Source organism: Charadrius vociferus, unplaced genomic scaffold, assembly GCF_000708025.1.
Source record: "Charadrius vociferus isolate BGI_N301 unplaced genomic scaffold, ASM70802v2 scaffold213, whole genome shotgun sequence".
Classification (NCBI taxonomy): domain Eukaryota; kingdom Metazoa; phylum Chordata; class Aves; order Charadriiformes; family Charadriidae; genus Charadrius; species Charadrius vociferus.
Window position 1 is genome coordinate 7,245,906 of NW_009647828.1, and position 20,368 is coordinate 7,266,273.

Genomic DNA, 20,368 nt, shown 5'->3' on the forward strand with positions numbered 1-20,368 from the left:
AAAAGGTTTCAGTGAAGTTGACCGTGAGCCACCAATGAGCCCTTTCCCTCTCCTCAGCACTGCTGAGGCACACCTTTAGTCTTGGGTCCAGTTCTGGGCTCCGCAGCACAAGACAGACATGAACATACTGGAGTGGATCCAGCAGAGGTGTCCAGGATCCAGCCCCAGGACGTCAGGGACTGGAGGACATAATGTGTGAGAAGAGGTTGAGCCAACCAGCCCTGCTGAGCCTGGAGAAGAGAAGGCTTCAGGAGGACCTTATTGCAATCTGCTGCTACCTGATGAGAAGTTGCACAGCAGATGGAGCCAAACTCTTCGTGAGGGTGCACAGCAACAGGGCAAGAGGCAGCAGACACTAGACACGACATTGGCCATACCCACCAGATTTTAGGAAAAAATTCTCACCATGAAGGTGGTCAGACACAAGGCCCAGGGATTTGTGTAATCTCCGTCCCTAGAGACAAGCAAAACACGACTAGACAAGGTTGGGAGCAACCTGATCTGAATTTGGCCCTGCTCTGAGCAGAAGGTTGGATGACCCTGGGAGTCCCTTCGAGTCTGAATTATTCTGATTCTCTGATTCATAACTCTTCACCAAACTACTTTTTTTTAAAACATGCCTGAGTCATTTGAAGTATCGCATCCAAACCACTCAATCACGTGTGCGTAACCCACTCTAACCTGACCTAGTGTTTGATCCTAAAAATGCCTCATACCAAAGAAATGAGAATGGACTTTCAGTTTTTGTTAACTAAGTGTTTATAGCACTGAGCAATACATTTGTTAAGCCCTTGAGACAACAGCTGAATCTGCCTTTGTTTGCACAGGAGAGCACACCGGCACCACCACTGCTTTTACAGCAACGGAAAAAGTGCTGAGTGGGAAGACGCAAACCCAGATTAGCAATTTAAATCATCACAAAAGGATGGTACCTTCAGGGCTCTTTGGATGTCACCTCTAGATGTGGAGTGGAATGGAATGCTCTGCAGCCAAGGTAGGCAAAAATCCCACAAGGCATGTTTGAACACCTTGATCAGAACGTCAATAGTGAAGAGTTAAGCAAAGGCTGCACATCACCGGCCCAGAAGGGGGGGACTCTGGGCAGGGCAGTACACAGGTCACTAGCAAGAGTCAGGAAACTTTTGGAGGAGCTGTGCAGGTCCAGAGTTACTCGTGTTAATGCAGCCCGTAAGCAGCCCCACAAAGAAAACATTGTCAGGAGCTTTTCCATCGAGCCGACTGAAGTCAAATGAATAGAAACGAGCATGAGACAAATTCGCTAGAGACAGTTTGGCTTTGTGTTGCTTGATTTTCCAAGGGTGGGGAGTTAAGTTATTTTTCTGTTTTTAAAGACTCTTTCCCCTCTCCCTCCCTCCGCAAGAAAACCCCCACAAACCACAGAGTGATAGCAATAAACAAGTGCAGGAGCTCACCAAAGGATTGCAGCGGATTCTGTTTCACTGTCAACTTTTAAAACAAGATCAGAGAACTTCCTAGAAGTGATGCTGTATTTTAGAGAGGGATTAATTTTGGGAAGTCCATTGGCTGATTATACCAGACAGCAAAGATTTATTCTGGTTTGCAAGCATTATTACACTGGCCAGCAGAGAGGACATGAAACATGGGATAATCTGTCTGTTGAGATTAGCTATTAGGAAGAAATTCTTTAGTGTGAGGGTGGTGAGACACTGGAACAGGTTGTCCAAAGAAGTTGTGGATGCCCCATCCCTGGAGGTGTTCAAGGCCAGGCTGGATGGGGCTTTGAGCAACCTGGTCTAGTGGGAGGTGTCCCAGCCCATGGCAGGGGGTTGGAACTCGATGATCTTTAAGGTCTCTTGCAACCCAAACCGTTCTGTGATTCTATGATGGGGGACCGAGCACGGAGGGGAGGGGCGGCGTGCAGCAACACGACCTTGCATTAACAGCATCCTCAGTGGAAGAAAAGATTTGAGAAACACCAAACTGAGAAAAAGATCTTGTGAGGGCAGAACATGAAACGGGACGTAAAGACAAGCTGGGGAAAAATCAGGCACGTGATGAAAGGAGGGAAGTAAGGCGCCGTGCATCCCTTTTTCCCCCCCTCTCCCCGGGCCGGGAGGGAGGCAGTGCCGGGGCCGGGCGGCGCTGGGCGGTCGGGGCACGCCATCTAGTGAGATGCCACCGCTCGCCGGGCGGGCCCGCAGGAACCTTCCCGGGGCTGGGGCTGCAGCTGCGGCTTTGGATTAACTGGGTGCAGATGTTTGGGCTTTGGGTTAGGTTGTTTGGGTTTGGTTTTTTTTTGGGGGGGGAGCGGGGGAGTGGTTTTTTGCAGCGTGGATGTCGTTCCCGAGGTGGGAACCCCGGGGAGATGCTGGTCCCTGTGCTCGGGCAGGTAAAGTCACAGAATCACAGAATCACAGAATCACAGAATCACAGAATGGTTAGGGTTGGAAGGGACCTCTGGAGATCATCTAGTCCAACCCCAATTCATTCTCCCTCTAGTCTTCTGCAAAAAGCAGGTGACATGTATCTGCTTTATCAGCCACTGTGTTGTTCCATGATTAAAAAAAAAAAAAAAAAGAAAAGAAAGAAAAAAAAAAAGACAAGAAAAAAAAAAAGACTTTACCCCACTTCCTTGAAGTGCCTGACTTTAACCAAGGACTTTAGTAAAAGTATCGAGCTTGGTGGTACAATAGATTTCTCTTGCCCAAGGATATCTTCATATGTACAAAATTAAAATCAGTACTATAGTACCCTGCTCACTCAAGGGCAAATGAGAGGGAAGAAAGCACCACCAAAATGCCCACATCATCAAATTCCCCCCCCCCCCACCCCTTTTTCCTTCTTTGCTACAGGTCTCTATGAGCTCAGGTAGTTGAACTGTTTTCCACACCAGGTTTCTTTTGATCGCAAAGTTATTCGGAGGTACAAATAAGGTTTTTCTGTTAATGCTTCCTCCCCATCATTTCTTTGAGGAGCTTTTTTGGGTTGACATCAGTCAATTCTTGAATTCACAAGTCCAAAACCGAGATACCCAAAAAGTTCTCATTTTCAGAGTGGGTACAAAGGTTTTCTGTGGAAAAAGATGACCCAAGTAGTTTAGGAACACCTCAGATTAAATCACACTGAGTCACTAAGGGACCATAATTTTAATTTAATCACAGAATTTGGATGGGTAACTCTGGTCACAGAAGGTGGGCCTAAAAATAGGGATGTGTGTGCCTTCTTCTCAACGTCACTCTTGATTTTGAAGATTCATCCTAAGAGCGTGTTTTTTTTCCCCTGAAGTGCTGTGGCTTCTGGAAGGGCACACGCAGTTCCCTGTGCTAAGAGCACACAGGATTCAAAGGGAAGGATAAAAGCATTCTGCTCTTATGAGCGTTGCACACAGAGACTGCACAGAGACCACGGTGGAGCTGGTGTAATTATGATGAGGAAGGTGAGAGCGGAGCTTGATGAAGGCGACTAATGACTGAGTCTACTCTACGCAGACCAAGCACTTGAAGCCATCTAGGGAGGAGACGTTCACTGGAAAGTTTAATGGTCACTATATTTCGACTCTACTGCCACCAGTGCAAAGCAAAATACTGAGAAACTACAGTGCAACAAAGACTCCATAAATCTTTCCTACTTAGTCCTGCATTATTAAGTAAGGGATAGAGAAAAGGGAAAGGTTGGGGGATAGGAAGGATGGAGAAGAAAAACCTGCTGATTTGATTCCTTTTTTGGGATATATTACCTGATTAAATCGAGGGGGGCGGGGGGGGAATCTTACAAGTCTGGAGTGGGCTGCAGAGATCCCCAGGTTTTCTGCATGACAGGTTGTTAACTCCCATCTTAATTTACTAAGACTCTTAAGACATTTTTATTATTATCTTTTCATTGTTGTTGCTCATGTCCCACTTGCCCTTCAGCTCCATGCAGAAGCTCTCCTTCAGATGGAGTCTGAAGATCCCGCCTAACCAAGGACGTGAAAACATGATTAGAAAACGCGAGGAAGGAACTTGGATGGCTCTCGGGCTGGAGCTGAGACAAAAGGAGGGGGGGATGGAGAATCCGCAGCCGCTCCCAACCCGCACGGGAGACCTGACATCTTGAACTGCTGGCTGCAGCATTCACTGAGACATAAATCAGGCCATTCATGAAGGGGTCTGCTCTGCCAATATACATAAAGAGAAATACTAGACGGAAAGAGGCAAATCTGAATTAGATCCATCTCTTGCATAGCAGAAATCCTTTACGCCAGTTAGATGAGAGAAACTGATGTTTGAAAACCACAGAAGGTTTGGCAAGGGTAAAATTTTACATGCTAATGAGCCCCCAAAGAATTTTGACCTGTGAAGGATATTTAACTACTGAGAAAGATTTATACCCGACAATATGCAAAAATGGAAGTGAGCACAGAGTACGGGGAATTAGAAACACACTACAAACATCCTCCTGTTCACATCAGAGTTGAGAAATAATTCAAGAAAGTACCACAGATGCTTTTCAATATATAAGCAGTGAGAAAAGTAAGATTCCTTAGCCAGGGAAACTGTTTGGTATGGTCTGTCACTGACTGCATTCAGTATTTAAAAGCCTTATCATGACAAAATACTATACTGGGTCCTTGAACCGGCAGACTCGGCTCTGGAGAACTTGTCTGCCCAGTCACTGTCAAGGAGGTTTTATGTTGCGGTGGCACAAGAGCCAAGCAATGCTTTATTGAAAGTACAGGCATTAACTGAACACAGATTTCTCAAGCCTCAGGTCGATGAAACAACCACAAGACTATCCATCTCTCCCCCACCGCCACGCATACGTATTCACTCTTTAAATGACAGTTCACCAAAACAACTTGCAACAAAGGTCCTTCTATATTAATATTTTTAAGACCGTGATTTCATGAAGTCAGCGGTTTTTCCAACCAGCTTTCTGCACACCTGTATTACGAGCCTGATATAAAAGAAGCTTCCACCCAGTGAAGTTGTATCAGTTATCTATTATTTCTAATTCGTGAAATCAGTTACCATTCCCTCTGTGTATATTTGCAGACAATGCACAAATTCATACCTGTAATAATAGATTACCATTATCTGTCACAAGGGAAACATAAGAAAAAAACTCAATCTTGAGAGTGATCAAGCACTGGCACAGGTTGTGGAGAGGTCCATCCAGAGAGGTGGCAGAGTCTCCATCCTTGGAGATACTCAAACCCTGATGGGATGCGGCTCTGAGCATGGGGCTGCGCTACATGACCTCTGGAGGTCCCTTCCAGCTTCGGCTGTTCTGAGACTTGAATTTGGCTTGTGCCTATCACCTACGCACCAGCCAGGTTGGCCAGGCACTCTGCTTGATCATGGGCTACCACCATTTTGTTTCCCCCTACACCAAAGCAAGAAATTCCAAAAAAGCCTATTTTTTCTTTAGATTGTAACAATAACTAGACATAGTTCTTATAAATGTATAATAAAGAGTATAGTTTCTTTGGTATAACCAGTATATCTCAGCAAAACTGGATCCAGAAGTCAGTCTCTTCCCTGGGCGTTCAGGACACGGTGACTACGTTCGAACCCACCTGCCAATGTCCACATTTAATTTACAAACTCAACACCAGTTTCTCTGCTGCTCTGTTTTACCACGCTGCTGCACAACAGTCCTATTCACCCTAAATAAATCTGTCATTAAAGGAAATTTTTAAAGCAAAAGCATAAAAGGAGTAAGTTCTGCTGCTTTTTAAGCCATTTATTTGGTACTTGGCTTTAAGTAAAAAAAGGAAAAATCTACAACCCAACCTAACTTATTAAGTTATTCTAAAAGCATCTCAAGGCAGGAGGTTGTTTTCAGACATCTGTTGAAATACTTTGACACTACAAAGTAGATTTAATGTTTGCATGTTCCCAAATCCTACTTGAAAGCAGGCAGGAAATGAACTACTTTTGCAGGGGGCCTGTGTTGACAACAGGACCTCCACATATTTCGGGTCTGGATCTTCTCTGCTATGCATTTCTGTAAGCGCAGACCACAGCTGGGCCAAGACGAGCACCGAAGCTTCCCAAGCAGCAGCAATACAAGTTATGTTTGAGATAGCTCAGTCATTTCCAAGGGACCAGACGCGCAGGGGACACCTTGCTGGCTCGGGCTCTCTCTGCCTTCCCACCCAGGCTGACGAGGCTTCAGGAGGAGCAGTAACAACAAATCATTAACAGCTTTTAATTGAAAAAGCATATTGTTGGATACGCTTGACTTAAAAGTCTGCTGTTCACCAAGATGAATTTCGTGAAGAATATTAGGATTACAAAGGAATACATCTCATTTTGCAAAATCAGGGGCGAGGGGCACAGCATGGCATAAAATAATCTCTGGAACCACTTCAGACATGTTTTCTCCCCTAATTTGGACAAAGACCACAACCAGATCCTTCCTAAGGAGACTTACTTCTACTTGAAATAGATCTCAACATTTCCACAAGTTCCTAACAGTAGAGTGCACTGTTTCCCATTTTCATACCTAAAAATATAATAGTTAGACAGAATGGTTTCGCACAGTTCATTCACTACACGGGGCAAGCAGTCCCACATGCATCAAGAGCGTTTCTGCAAGAACTGACACCCCCCCAAATTCCACACAACCCACCACCTCCCCTGCTTTAAAAATTTGTCCTTCGCTTGCCCTCTTCCACCCCAAACACTTCAGTTACAATACTCAGCTCACCACTGTCCCGCTCTGTGACTGGCATCTCATCTGAACAGCGACAAATTACCACTAAATAATCCAAAGCATCAGAAAAAACAATGGAGAGATGAGACTTCAAAATGATACATTTATTATAACTAAACAAAGGACACAAGCTCCAATTAACTTAAAAATTATATACTGCATTATGGCAAACACAGAACCAGTATGCTCAGAGAACAAACGATTTTCAACTTAAATTTATAATACAGGCTGAAACTCTTCAACTGAAAATCCAAACTTGGAATACATACAAAGAACAGAATATGGGATTATTCTTTTAATTAAATATACCCAGTAATTTGATATAAACAATTTAAAAGTATTTAAATACATGCTGAAGTAGCTAAAGTTTAAATTATTAGCAAGGTATGTAGATATAAACTTACAAGAAGTATTTTGGAGTTGTATAAAAGATGTAACTTTTTCCCCCAGACAAAGCCTACATACGTGTAAGGTACCATCCTGTCAAGAGAATATATTCTACCTGCACGCAGTCCTGCTGACAAACTACCTGTTAAATTAGGTTTCTGATACTTAACTTGCAGGCAGATTTACTCTCACAGCATGCAGCCAGTGTTGAAAATCTCAGTAAAAACCATCCTTGGAGCTAACATGAAATGGAAACAAATTTTTCAATAAATAGGTCCTATAACCTGCTTGTTTTGAAGGGGAAAAAGAAACAACATCCTACTTTACTTTTCATCCCTGTCGCTAAACTGATTTTTTTAAAAAAGCTTTCCATATACTTTACGTTTTTTCCCCTGAATAGTTCATAATCAAAATCTGATCTTACTTGAATCTGAAACAACGCCAACAATAGTCTTACTGATTACCTAACTCTGAGCTTAGAGGCTTTGCCTGCGTAAGTCACAAGGTCACCGAAATCTCACACATCCTTCAACTATTTAAACACATATTTACATCTCCTGATTAAATATTCATTCAGGAATAAGTTCTGACCAGTCACTGTACACTCGGAAGTCATCCTTTCTCTGAAAGTACTCTGCAGCTTCTGGGTTTTTTTGGTCAAGAGGAAAGACGTTGCACGTTATCTGAAGCTCATCCTCACGCCACCAGTTGCTGGAGTTGTCTGTATGGCCTGGACAGAGCTGCTCGGGAAGGCTCAAAACTGGGTATATGGGAATCACCGAGGGCTTCCTAATCTTTTTAAGCTTTGCAGAACATGTGTCGTTCAAGTCCAGCTGTCATGGGTTTGCCTACTTTCAACATCAGAAGGATAATATCCCCTGCGAAAATGCTTCACTATGGTTCATGTGTACATCCTTTAAACGCTTTAAGTAACAGGGGAAAACTGACATTTGTGATTGACATTTAAATGCATTTTATGTAACCTGTTAAAATTTCACAATATGCCAAATTTCAAACAAGTCCAAAAGCTAAAGATGTTCAATAAATGTATCACAATTATTTTAGTCGGGATGTTCTTCATTAAAAAAAAGAAATAAAAATCAGCTATTTTGGCTCCCTTCTTATTTAAACCACAGAAAATTTAAGTGAACAGTAAACACAGACAAAGAACAGCAGCAAAGTGTCTTAAACTCCCAAATACTACAATCAGATAATTTACTGTAAGGATAGTTAAAGCTCTGTAAAACTTGAATCAATAAATCTTTGAAAACAGTTTTTTCTGCTACTTCCCTGTTTAAAACCTGCATGCATTCACGTGCACACAATTCTTAGGTTTTTGATATTGTGTGAAAGGTAGCAGACAATTTTAGAGCATCTTTATCATGTTTCAGGAATGTCAAGTAAGATTGTTATACATTGTTTTCAAATTGAAGATATGCAACTGCAAAATTTAGTGTACTTCAAAGCCCTATAATTCTATTCATAAATTATACAATGCAAAATCAGTTTTTAAATTGTATTTTTGTGAAATGAGATTTACTCTTGCATTTTCACCTAAGATAAGTTTTGGCCTAAAAAAAAGCACCTAGTGAAGTCCTATCTTAAAAAAATCTACAAACTGACTTTCATGCTCTTCCTTGTACATCTTGATTTACAAGGAAGAGAACAGCCCCCTTGTTTTGGGGCACGCAAACTACAAAGATCGTACTGATTTGAAATTTCGTATTTGTCACAGCAATTTTACACTTCAGATACAATTACAGTAATTCTCAGGAGGCTCTTCCTGTAAGCAGCCTTCTTTGCAAACTGTACAGAATGTGAACTCAATATTTGAACTAAACACTGACTCTCTTCCTAGAATTAATTGTACTGTACATCTTGCTTTGGAAACAACTAAATACAGTGGTCCATCATGCAAGCCATGAGACTGTCAAAACTTTTTTTGTTCCACTAACTTCAAATGAGATTTTATAAATAAATTTAGCCAATCTAGATAAATAGTGAACATGGAATTATGCTGAAATACTCTTGGGAGTCAACAGTTTCTACAAAAATATGCAACTATGACTAAAGCATTAAGTACTAACTGCCCACCTCAGTATCACTGTGTACAGCGCCATTGTAAGATGTGCTCTCCGCAGTGCACATGAAATCAAGGATGTTCACATATTTTATAGTACTGGGTGCAAAATAAAAATAAAATAAAAAAACCAAACCACAACCCTGCTGGTTCAAGTCCCACTATGTGTATTTCATAACAGATTTTAAGAAGCAGTGGAAAGTTCAGGCTACCAGGAACTATGGAACATCCCACAGCTGGTATTCTAGTTTTTAAACTTAAGAGATTTACTACTAAGGACAGACATTAATGAGTAGACCTTGACCTACTGCCAGTATTTAATCACACAATTAAAGACAGTAACTATAGGCAATTAATTAGAAAGTCAATGATGTAATCAAAGCACTGGCAATACCAGACATGACTTGTTGACTGCACAGTAAGCAAGGCCATGAGATGAAAGTATTTATGTACTTTGACTATAGCTGGTTAGCGATTTTATACCTGAGATGAAGATTGAGAGGTAAGAGAACTAGTTATGGTGCAATTAATTATCAGATGAAAAACAACGAATGTGAAGATAACTGAATTTTTAAAAAATATATGCAAAAAGATCACAATTGACATTTTCCCCTTATGATTATTTTCACTTTGCCATTTAAACACGCACTTTAACTCACTTTACTGTGTGACAGATTGTGTTCTGAAACTATTTTAAAGGCTCCTGTGATTCCAATGCTTTAAGTAATTAATGAAATTTTGAGTAGAAGTGACATTCTCTACTCCCCAGTCTTAAGAAATTTAAGGCACCCAATAAGAAGCAAACTTCACGGGAAGTTTCCATTCCAGGGAAAAAAATAATCTGATTTTCCCTTCAACATAAAAAAAATAATAATCATGAATTCATAAAAGTGATTACAATGCCACATTCTCTGTCAGTGAGGCAACAGCTTAGTGATATTTAGCTTAAATAAAACTCAATCTAATGAGCTACTACTGAAGCCACAGAACCTTCACTAACAGGTTACAAAATATGTAATATTGTGATGGAAGGGAAAGTTTGTGTTAAATTTTGAAAAAGCTAAAAGGCAGAAGCAAAGCAAGGTTGGGCCCCATGTAATGATGAAAAAATAAATGCGAAACATTTTTCCATGATAGATACACTTAATTTATACAGCAAACTTGCAAGTTTAATGGATCACTGTACCACAATGAGCGCAGATACATGATTTCGTGGGCAGAAGCTCTGCTAAAGAAGCGTATTTTGTTTTCATCTGTATGGAATGACAATAGATCACTTCTCTGATGAATGGAAATTTCATTCCATATGTCAGAAAACATATCTACGATTTATTACTAGAATCAGCTCAAAGTACTTCCCATTATCACAAAAGCTCAAGTAGTATGTAGCCATTAGACACAGAAAGATATACAAGGTTTTGGTTACAACTGAGATTAGCTTCAGATTCTGAAGTTTAATTCTTTGCTTCCGCAGCTTCTTTATCATGCTTTTCCTTTGCTTTCTCTTTTTCTTCCAATTTTTCTTCTTTTTGAAGCAGTGCCATAATCTCAGCAACCTGACTGGTGCCAATATCAATATCTTCTTTGTCAATCAATTCTACTACCTACACGAACATAAAATGAAATTGAGAGACCATTAAATTTTTACATAACTGAGGCATTTGCACATCATAAATTTTGTTAGGACAAAAAATGTAATCAGTTCTCTCATGTTCAAGAAAACCAGTATTTTTTTTTCCTACGTGAAAACACAAATTCAAACTGCAACCTGTGCCTCAAACATAACAGGAGTATTAAAAGAAGTCAAACTTAAACAAATTACATAGAACTTTTGAGCTCAGCAGAGTTGCATTTTAAAGCATTAGTAAAACAGATCTATTTATTGTATCTGTCCGAATGGAAAGCTCAGATTCAATGTCTGCTGAAACAGTATTTAAGACAATACTTATTTTATAAGCTTAATTTTATCAAAAATACCTACTGTACTAAATAGGCATAAATTTACAAAAAATTAAAGTAGAGGGGGGTAGGCCTTTCAGAAAGCAAAATGAAAAAATAATTTAGCAGGCACTTCAAAATTCCTTTATCTTGCTTGTTATACAAATGTATTCTCGGCACAGGTCCTGAAGTTCCTAGATTATTCTGCATTATATGCAGAATTGAGAAGTACATTTCACCTGTGTTGCTTAATGTACAACAACTCTTTAGAGCAACAGGGAACATAATCACCACTGGGACAACTTCAGTAGAGAGGACAAATGTGTTTCAAAAGACATATACTGTATTTTTCTAGATGGCCACAGTGTCCTAACTTCAAGCGCTACTTTTGTATTGAGTAGAAAAGTTACTCGCAAGGAATTACGTTTCAGGACATCTCTAAATTTACCAAGTAAGAAAGAAGAGAGAAAATGAAGGAGAAATGGAGAGAAAACCTGAGAATGTTCTGCAAAACGAGACAACAGGACAAAGCAGGCAAAGAACACAAGTCATTTACGATGGACCTAAAGAACATCTGACAGTCTGATGTCTTTCAAGCATAGGAAATACAGGTCTCAATGAAATATTTAAGGTATACAAGGAGGCAAGAGAAGCTGTTATCTTGTGTTGACGTAAAGTGTATCTATAAACGTTATGTCAAGACTTCGGCTGAATAGTGGTATTCCTAAAGTAGTTCTTCTAAAGATCCTTTGCATCCTCTCTCCCATTCATAAGCAGCATAACAAAATTACTGTATTTTACAGAACTTGACATATGCATATGGGAAAACATACAAATTTAAAGGTAACATGGATAACAGACGCAGGATAAAGACACCCCCCCAAAATAGCCACATAAATTCTGAAGATGCTAATATGTATTATAAGATCTATTTACAATACATTCCCCAAAACCTCACTGGCATCAAGTAAAGACTCTTGCAAAAGACAGCAATATGAATTTAAGTCAAAACAGGTACGATGTTTGAAGGATGGCTAACCTTATTTTCTTTAAGTAGTCTACAGACTCACCTTAACAACATTATCTATATCAATTTTTCCATCCTTGTTTTCATCTAGTGCCTCTGCAATTCTTGTTAGCTTCTCCTCTGGAATCTTCTGGATTTGTTTCATCACATTAATTAACTCAGCAATGCTGATGAGATTCTCCCTGAAGAGGAAGCACAATCTGTACATGGCAAGCAGTTACTCCAAAGGAGTAAAGTTGATAAAAGGCAGTACTGAAAGTCACTACACTGCAGGTCATTTTTAAAAACATTAATTATTCATTTATAATCCTGAACAGAATACAAAACCAGCCAAAACGAGTTACTGATCAGCAAGCAGATTTCAAATGAATCTTTATTTTACCATCAAATCTCATGCTTTTGGTTTCCATATGCTCTACTGCACAAATACAGGTATCCAGTAGCATTTGAAACAAAGTTTACCACAGTTTCTGTACTTCCCAGACTGTGTATTTAACGCACTTTGTTCCCCTGTCCCCCTTTACCAAAGATGCAGTGCCATGCACCTGTCATCCTTTTACATTTAGAGGCTGGCCTACACAAAATTAATGAAAGTCACAGGAAAACAAAAGCTGATAACTAATTGCTTTAGTAATTTAGCTGTTTTGTTAAAATAGGCTTCATTTGCTCATATCAAGGAATGGATTTTGTAGAAGAAAGGACTAAACTTGACATTGTGACTAGCAGATTTCACGTGTTTCCACTGTCTCCTTACTGATCTCACGAAGCTAAAGAAGTCTGTCTTCTGCAACCTAAAGCCCCTGCTTGCCTGTCTAGTTTTGTTAGTTTGAAGAACCATCTTCCAGCACAGGTCAAACTGAAATGCAGGAGACAGTGAACCCAATAAATAGTAACCAGAAGGGCTTTATCAGTATAGTCCCAGCTCTGTACCTGTCCCTGACTTCTGGGCATGGACTGACTTTTATTCAAGGAGCTTTTCTCATGCTGCCACTAAATGCCTGGACTTGTGCCATTTCTATGACCCTTGATGGCTTGGCAATAACTGCACCAACTTGAAGGTTAAAAAACAAGCCTTTGACAATTAAGCAATATTTAAACTAATAGTTTTCAGTCATCCACAACAACCTACAAAAATAGCCACAAAACCATCCATTACGTAAAGTATAATGATGTTCAAAACAAGCAGATACTGTATTGTATTTTTAATTTACAGATTCGGATGGTTTTGATCAACAAGTTCTCTATAGCACAACTCATATGGCCACCTTAATCTTATTACACAAAATTTGAAACAAATGACCATCTGCCCTGGGGACTGGGAAAAAAAACAAACAAGTTTGGAAGCAACAAAAGCAGAATCCTTATTTCTGTTTAGGTCATGCTCTATGGGAGCTGGGAAGCTCTCTTAATGAATCACACAAAATGGTGCAAGCATAAACTAGATTAATACAGCATTCACAATCACTAACTGTGAGAATTACAGTAACAGTTTATATGTATTTCAGTGCCTATAATATACAACATATGACAATTCAACATACGATTGCCTAAAAGACTCTCCAGTAACATTAAGACCTGGAAAAGTGTTGATAAATGAATTTTGCAATGAAACTATCAAGAAAGATCTTTCTTTGAAAACCTACAAGTGTGTTAAAGTTGAAATGAAGCAAATTTTGGAATAGGACCATGTAAAATTATCTCCTTACTTCCCTTAGACCTGTTCCCCCATTTTGCTCCAGAGAAAGAATAGACTTAACTGCAATTTTTTTCTGCACTCACATCTTTGCTACTAAAGAACAACAAACATGAATATACCTTCCATGCTGTTGCTCTCCTTTTCAACCAATGACACAGGGCAAACCTTCTGCACGAGGAGCATGACTAAAGGCATGATTTCATCTGCATCACTGTTAGTGCTACAGCCACAAAGAAGATGGTAAGAGAATAACTAATCAATGCTTTGACTTTCAGAACCCACTCAGGACTAGAATCTGGGGAATTACACCTGCTTTTTTTCTTCCTCATTCAACCACATTTAACGTACCTCAGAAGATGGAAAATCTGCAGCACAATTCTGTTAATTTTATAATAAATTATCTTAACATTCTAAACAACAACTTATTTGCTAATTCTTTTCTCATCACACATCAGACAAAAGTGAGACTGAAGATGAACAGCCAGAGACACACTCGGGGCTCTCAAATCACTTACCCAGCAGCAGGACTATCACCAGCATCCAGCTTTACATCTGCTGTCTTTTGACCTGTCTCTAATTCATTAATAATTTTGTCTATCTGACCAATCATTCGGTTCACCCTCTTGGTCAATCGCTTGCTTGCCTTTGACTCCTCCACTACCTCTTCCTGGCCAGTTTTAGAGAGTTCTTTTATCTCTTGCAAATCCTAAAAAAGAAATAAGTCAAGAGAGAAAAAAGCTTTTGTTGGTGTGAATTTTCAACAACAGATACAACCGAGTTCAACTGGCATTTCAAGACAGGAGCATGTAAATGAAATGCAAACGTATAGACATATAAAGCCAAATCCGAATTAGAGCAATAAATTATAAAACTGCTACCTTTTCCAGGCACCCCTTATATGTTATTTTCGCCTATTTAATAAGATTGGGTAAGATTCATTTTACTTTACTTGAAATATCTGTAATACTGACATCTATGCTTGATGAGAAAGAACTGCAGCATGCAGCAGTTGGCACCTGTTAGTCTAGTAAGCCTGGGAATAGGAGCAGGAACAGCATTCCCATTTGGTGGGAACTACTACAATGATTTTAAATAGGCTTTCAACATGTTATACAAATGACGCTCTGCATTGTCCCATACACAGTTTATTCACTCAGTTACCAACTACAGGCTAAGAGACATTCAAGCAAGATAATCTTTAAATTTCTGGATCATTTATGGTAAAACTAAACATGAACAGAAATAAAAAAAAACACCAAAACTTCCATGACCCATTCTTCACCTCATTATACTCCTGGATATCACCCTTCAATTCTTCGAGCTCCTCCTTTTCCTTTGTTAATGATTTTTTCTGTTCCTGTAACTTGGTGCAAGCATCACTCAGCATGTCAATCTCCTCCTTAGTGATTTCCTCACCCTGTAGCAGAAAATATATACAAATTAGTGAAAGACACATTTGTGATTTTCCTCAAAGATTGCGAATTTTTTACCAGAAAAGACAGACTCAAGATTCTTTTTCCATGTTCAGAGTCAATATTGTCATAGCCATTTTGCAGAGATCTTCAATGCCAAGGCAATTAATTTGGTATGGTAGGTACCTATTTTTTAAGTGCACCAGTAGTTAAGTTCAGCTTATATGAATCATTATGTGGGTTTTGGCTATTTGAAATTCTGGACCTGTCTTATTTAAGAATGTTTTACTTCTTTCTTTGCTGGGTGGAAAACCCAAACAACTGAGAAATTACTCACTATGTACAGGAAAGATAAATTACACAAAAAAATTTTGAGAGCAAAAGTTCAGTAAGCTCAGTTGAAACAAATTTATCTTGAACAACCTTCGTGAAAATAGGGATGAACATCCGTAGTTTGTGAGGTATACCTGTCTCTTGAAAAGCTGAGAATAAAAATATAACCCCCAACTGGATACTAAAAAAAAAATAAAATAAGACTTCAAGATGATTCATTAAAAATGCTAAAATGCCATAATACTAGCTACAGTTAGCATATAATCTTACCCAGACACCAGCTTTTATTTTGAATGGCTAAACTCTGAACAGCCACATAAGTACAGAAAGACATGCACAAACAAGGATGCCAGAAACACAGAGCAGAAGGATGATATGCTTCCAAGAAACGACTACGGAACAGCTCACGAACTAGGCATCCAGCCCCTTCATCAAGTCAGAAACAATTTCAGTGTACTGCTAATATCTAGGAAGCAACTTCTCTTCTGATTTTATTACAGTATCTATAGTTCAACTTAGCCAAAAAAAAAAAAAGCAACTCAGTTTGAAAACTAATTCCTCTGCCTCAAATAAAATCAGTCATCTTCAAGAAGCTGGCAGTCTTACATTTTTCCTCTGAGAGGCAATAATGTATTCCACAGTGCTTAAATTCTTTGGAAGCATCTTTAGGGGACAGGCCACACTGTAACCTTGGTTAAGAAATGCCACGCTAACTTTACTTCTTGTTTTCTCGTATTGGTTAGGGCTGTTGAAGAAGTCCTACTTGTGGCCCCGTGTCGTGTATTCTCACAGCGCTGATGTCGTGGCAGGCAGCAATGTAAATGCTATGGCAGAGGGGACAGTGTAAGCTAGCTGCGACATCACACACCCTTGCTGTTTCCAAACAAGATCATCCCAGCCTTGCCTGCCTCCCTCCCACGGCATGGCTGCACTATCACGCACCCAGCTACACAGTCAGCTCAGTCAGCTAACTCATCACACAACAACGCATGATCTCAAACGTGGACTAGTTCCCTTTGGTTATTACCATTAAAACCTTCTTGGCAGCATTCTAAAGTAAACAATGTTATAATAATAGCAGGTAGATAACATGCTGTCCAGGAAAAGTGAAAATATTTTTCCTACTTAAAAAAAAATAAAAACGTTGTTATTCTGCAAAGCAACACAGACTGAGAAAAATCCTGACATCAAACCTCATGGACAAAAATAAAGTACTCAGCTACAAATAAAACTCAAGGTACAACTGAAACATGAAAAGGAAGCATACAAGAGGTGGAAGCAGGGACAGGTGACTCAGGAGGAATACAGAGACACTGTCCCAGAATGCATGGATGGGTTCAGGAAAGCCAAAGCCCACCTGGATTTAAATCTGGTGAAGGATGTGAAAGGCAACAAGAAGGGCTTCTACAAGTACCTCAGGACCAAAGGAAGACAAGAGAATATGCAGGCCTGCTGCTGAATGGGACAGGGAACCTGGTGCAAAAGGACATAGAAAAGGCAGAGGTAGTCAATGCCTTCCTCAGTCTTTAGTGGTAAGACTGGCCTTTGGGAATGCCGGGTCTTTGAGACCAATGGGGAAGTCTGGAGCAAAGAGGATCTACCATCAGCGGAGGAGGATTGGGTTAGAGAACATTTAAACAAACTGAACACACCGAAGTGCATGAGACTTAATGGGATATAACCACAAGTGCTGAGGGAGTTTGATGCCATCGAGAGGCCACTCTCCATTATCTTTGAAAGGACATGATCATCAGGGAAGATTCCTGAGGACTGGAAGAAAATGGATGTCACTCCTATCTTCAATAAGGACAATAAGGATAATCTGGGGAGCTACAGGTCAGCAAGGTAGCAAATTGTTAAAACCAGCATATTCTGACTGTAACAAAGCATGCTCTGATCACAACAAAGCATGTTAATCTTAAAAATTAATCTGTTACTATAATGGTGGTATAAATTACATTCAACATCATACTAAAGAAATACTGTGAGAGTACACACGTTTTTCTAGCGTACGTACACTGCCCATATCTGTGTAGAAGCAGAAGATGATACAAACCAAGTACAGTCTAGTCCAAACCTACAGTTCCTTACTTAAACCTTTGGTTTTGGCTACACCCTTCAAAAGAAGGGAACACTCGTCTTTACCTACTCTTGCCCTCTCCTTCCTCATACGTTAACTATACACAGGTTAAACATGCACAGATCTATTATGTCTACAACCAGTGCAAATTCCCCGCAAAACAGGCATATTAGTTTCAATAACATAGATACATAGATAAAGGAAATACTCAGAGTCAATTTCTGCATTGGTGGTTAAGAATTTACAATCTACTAATTATCTGTTTTTAACTGACAGAATGTGGTGAGAGGGTTAAAACTGAAGGACTTATCATGGCTCTTACGTGGATGGTTTGAATCTTTACATTAAAAAGAATAAAAATGTACAGTTATCCAGATTACCTTAATGCCTTCCAGTACTGGTGCTGTATCTTTCAGTATCTCTGACTGCATCGCCATATCTGCCCTTGCCAGTTCTTTTTCAGTATCCACAACCATCTGACTTTTTTTAACTTGCAGAGCAGCTGCTTCAAGATCTACTGCTGATTCCACCTCTTTCTAAATTTGAAAGACCCATGAAGTTTTAATTAAAACAAAGTTAACAGTATCTGTATTAGCATCAGTAAAGAATGACTTCTCAAAATAGAAATAGTTGCCAAAGTAGACACAGACATTTTTATGAGAAGACAATGTTAAAAAACTGCAAAATATCGATGGTTTCACATTAATACCCACTTGCACTTAATGAACTATGCCTGTGAGCTCCTGAGGCTTAATTCACCAGCAAAGCAGGCCAGCAGCTTTTATACTCAAGTATTATGCAATGATATTATCAGGTTAATGACAAATAGAAAGAGCCAATAAGAGCATTTAAAGTACAGGGTGGGGGAAATAAAAACAAAACAAACCAAACCAAACAAACCCACCACCTTTGCAAGAGGAATAAAAGGCTTCTTTTGTTACTCTAATTAAGAGGAAAGAGAAATTAAAGATACGTAAGACTGAAACAATCTTTTACGTTTCACAGTGAGCCCTTCTGTGTTGTAGTCTGTTTTAATATTCTCCCACATCTTTCATATGTGGATTTAAGAGTCCAGCTTCTGGCAGGCAACACCCAGAGCAGAGGCAGTAACTCATAACATGCTAGTTTTTACACCACGGACATTTATTTCTCAATAGTTGAGAGCAGAACTTACCATGGCTGCAGCTTGAAGGGTTTCTTTGGCTTTCTCTGCAGCTTCAGACAATCTCTCCATCTCTTTTTCTTCATTTTCTTTTCTGATGGCTTCTTCTTCCTGAAGTGTTGCTTCCAACCGTGCTTTGTTATCTACTTTTTCACCTTCAACTTCTGCCACTTTGACTTGAGCTTCTTTGGCCTAAAAATCATTTAAGTAGACTATTAAAGTCTATATGTGTGTGTGTGTGTGTATATATATATATGTATGTCTACATAATGTAAAAAGTTCATATAACCTTACAGAGATAGGTAGTACAAGTATTCTAATGAACATAGTTAAAAGTCCCACAAGTTACCCTATTTTTTTCATTTCTCAGAAAAAGATGATTCTCTTTCTTTGAAAACGAGAACTTTCCACCCTGAAATCGTATATCTTCTTCAATCTCTTTCTCTCAAGAGTACCAATAATCTACTCAGATCATTCCTCTCTCCACACAACATTAATGTCTCTATATTGCCTGGAGCGTAGATTGTTTTTTATAGAACTAAAAAAATGTATTCTAAATTTTCTTATGGTATTACTGTCTACTGTGATATAATGAAATAATGCCTTATATTTGCTTTAGTCTCAGACCCCTCCACATATAAGTCAACTTCTCCTGTGTTTGAAGGTCACTCAAATAAACCTATCTATGGTCTAGCTTTTCAAGGAAAAGAAAGGAACCAAGAACATCTGCTTCTCTGAACGGATGTTCAGCGACAATATCGAAAGCTGGTTACAGACTATGTACATTAATACTTACCACACTCTCTGGTAGGGTCTGAAGTGTTGTTTTGAGCTGATCAGCTGGAGAAAGCGTATCTGGAAGATACATGGCTCTGGATAAAATAAGCAACGAAGTAGGGATTTCCTGGTTCAGGTGTAGATCTAACCACTACAAATGCAATACATAAAACAAATCTTCAACTTCCGGATATTTTTCTTTTTTATAGATCAAGTCAAGCATACACAAAAAAGTAAATACTAATTTTTTTTAACCACTACTTATCATTCAGTATTGTAGCACAGGAACTACACGCTATAAGCAGCTAAGAACTACAGCAATTGCATTGAAATATATGAAGAAGTATTTTGTTTGAAAAAGTATTTCAAGAAGCATTGAATGAATAATTGAAAAAGCGTTTTTTTTCCCCCACATATATCTTCCTCGAAACCAGGCAAGACCAAAGGACAAGAAACCGATCTACTTGGAGAAAAGTTCTTTACAGAGCAAACCAAATAATCGACAAGACAAACTGCCAAAATTGCAAATGTATTTGGGATATGTTTAAGTATCTAATCACATCATCAAAACATCATGGCCCAGTCAAAAACCAGAAGCCGACAGCTATTACATACTTACACATGTACAGACACATGACAAAACCTTACTAAGGAGAAAGACTGTTTTAGCCGAGCATTTAATGAGAACAGGAGCAAAATGACTTCTCAGAATCATAACAAAAATCAGAGCTAGCAACTGAAGTTAGGTCTGTGTATCCAGTCTTGCAAAAGCATACCTGCTTAAGCTGTTCCTTG

At 39.3% G+C, this 20,368-nt stretch overlaps 1 protein-coding gene across 1 annotated transcript in view; it reads right to left on the reverse strand.

Moving 5' to 3' along the window:
• Nucleotides 1-10,457: 10,457 nt before the first annotated feature.
• Nucleotides 10,458-20,368, reverse strand: part of LETM1 (leucine zipper-EF-hand containing transmembrane protein 1) — a 27,425-nt gene continuing 17,514 nt past the window's right edge. The window contains 8 exon segments of the mRNA XM_009882569.1: nt 10,458-10,752; nt 12,157-12,295; nt 14,325-14,515; nt 15,092-15,226; nt 18,015-18,170; nt 18,809-18,988; nt 19,593-19,724; nt 20,350-20,368. The exon segment at nt 20,350-20,368 is cut by the window's right edge and continues 25 nt beyond it. Coding sequence (XP_009880871.1) covers nt 10,603-10,752; nt 12,157-12,295; nt 14,325-14,515; nt 15,092-15,226; nt 18,015-18,170; nt 18,809-18,988; nt 19,593-19,724; nt 20,350-20,368 — 1,102 coding nt within the window. The 3' untranslated portion in view covers nt 10,458-10,602.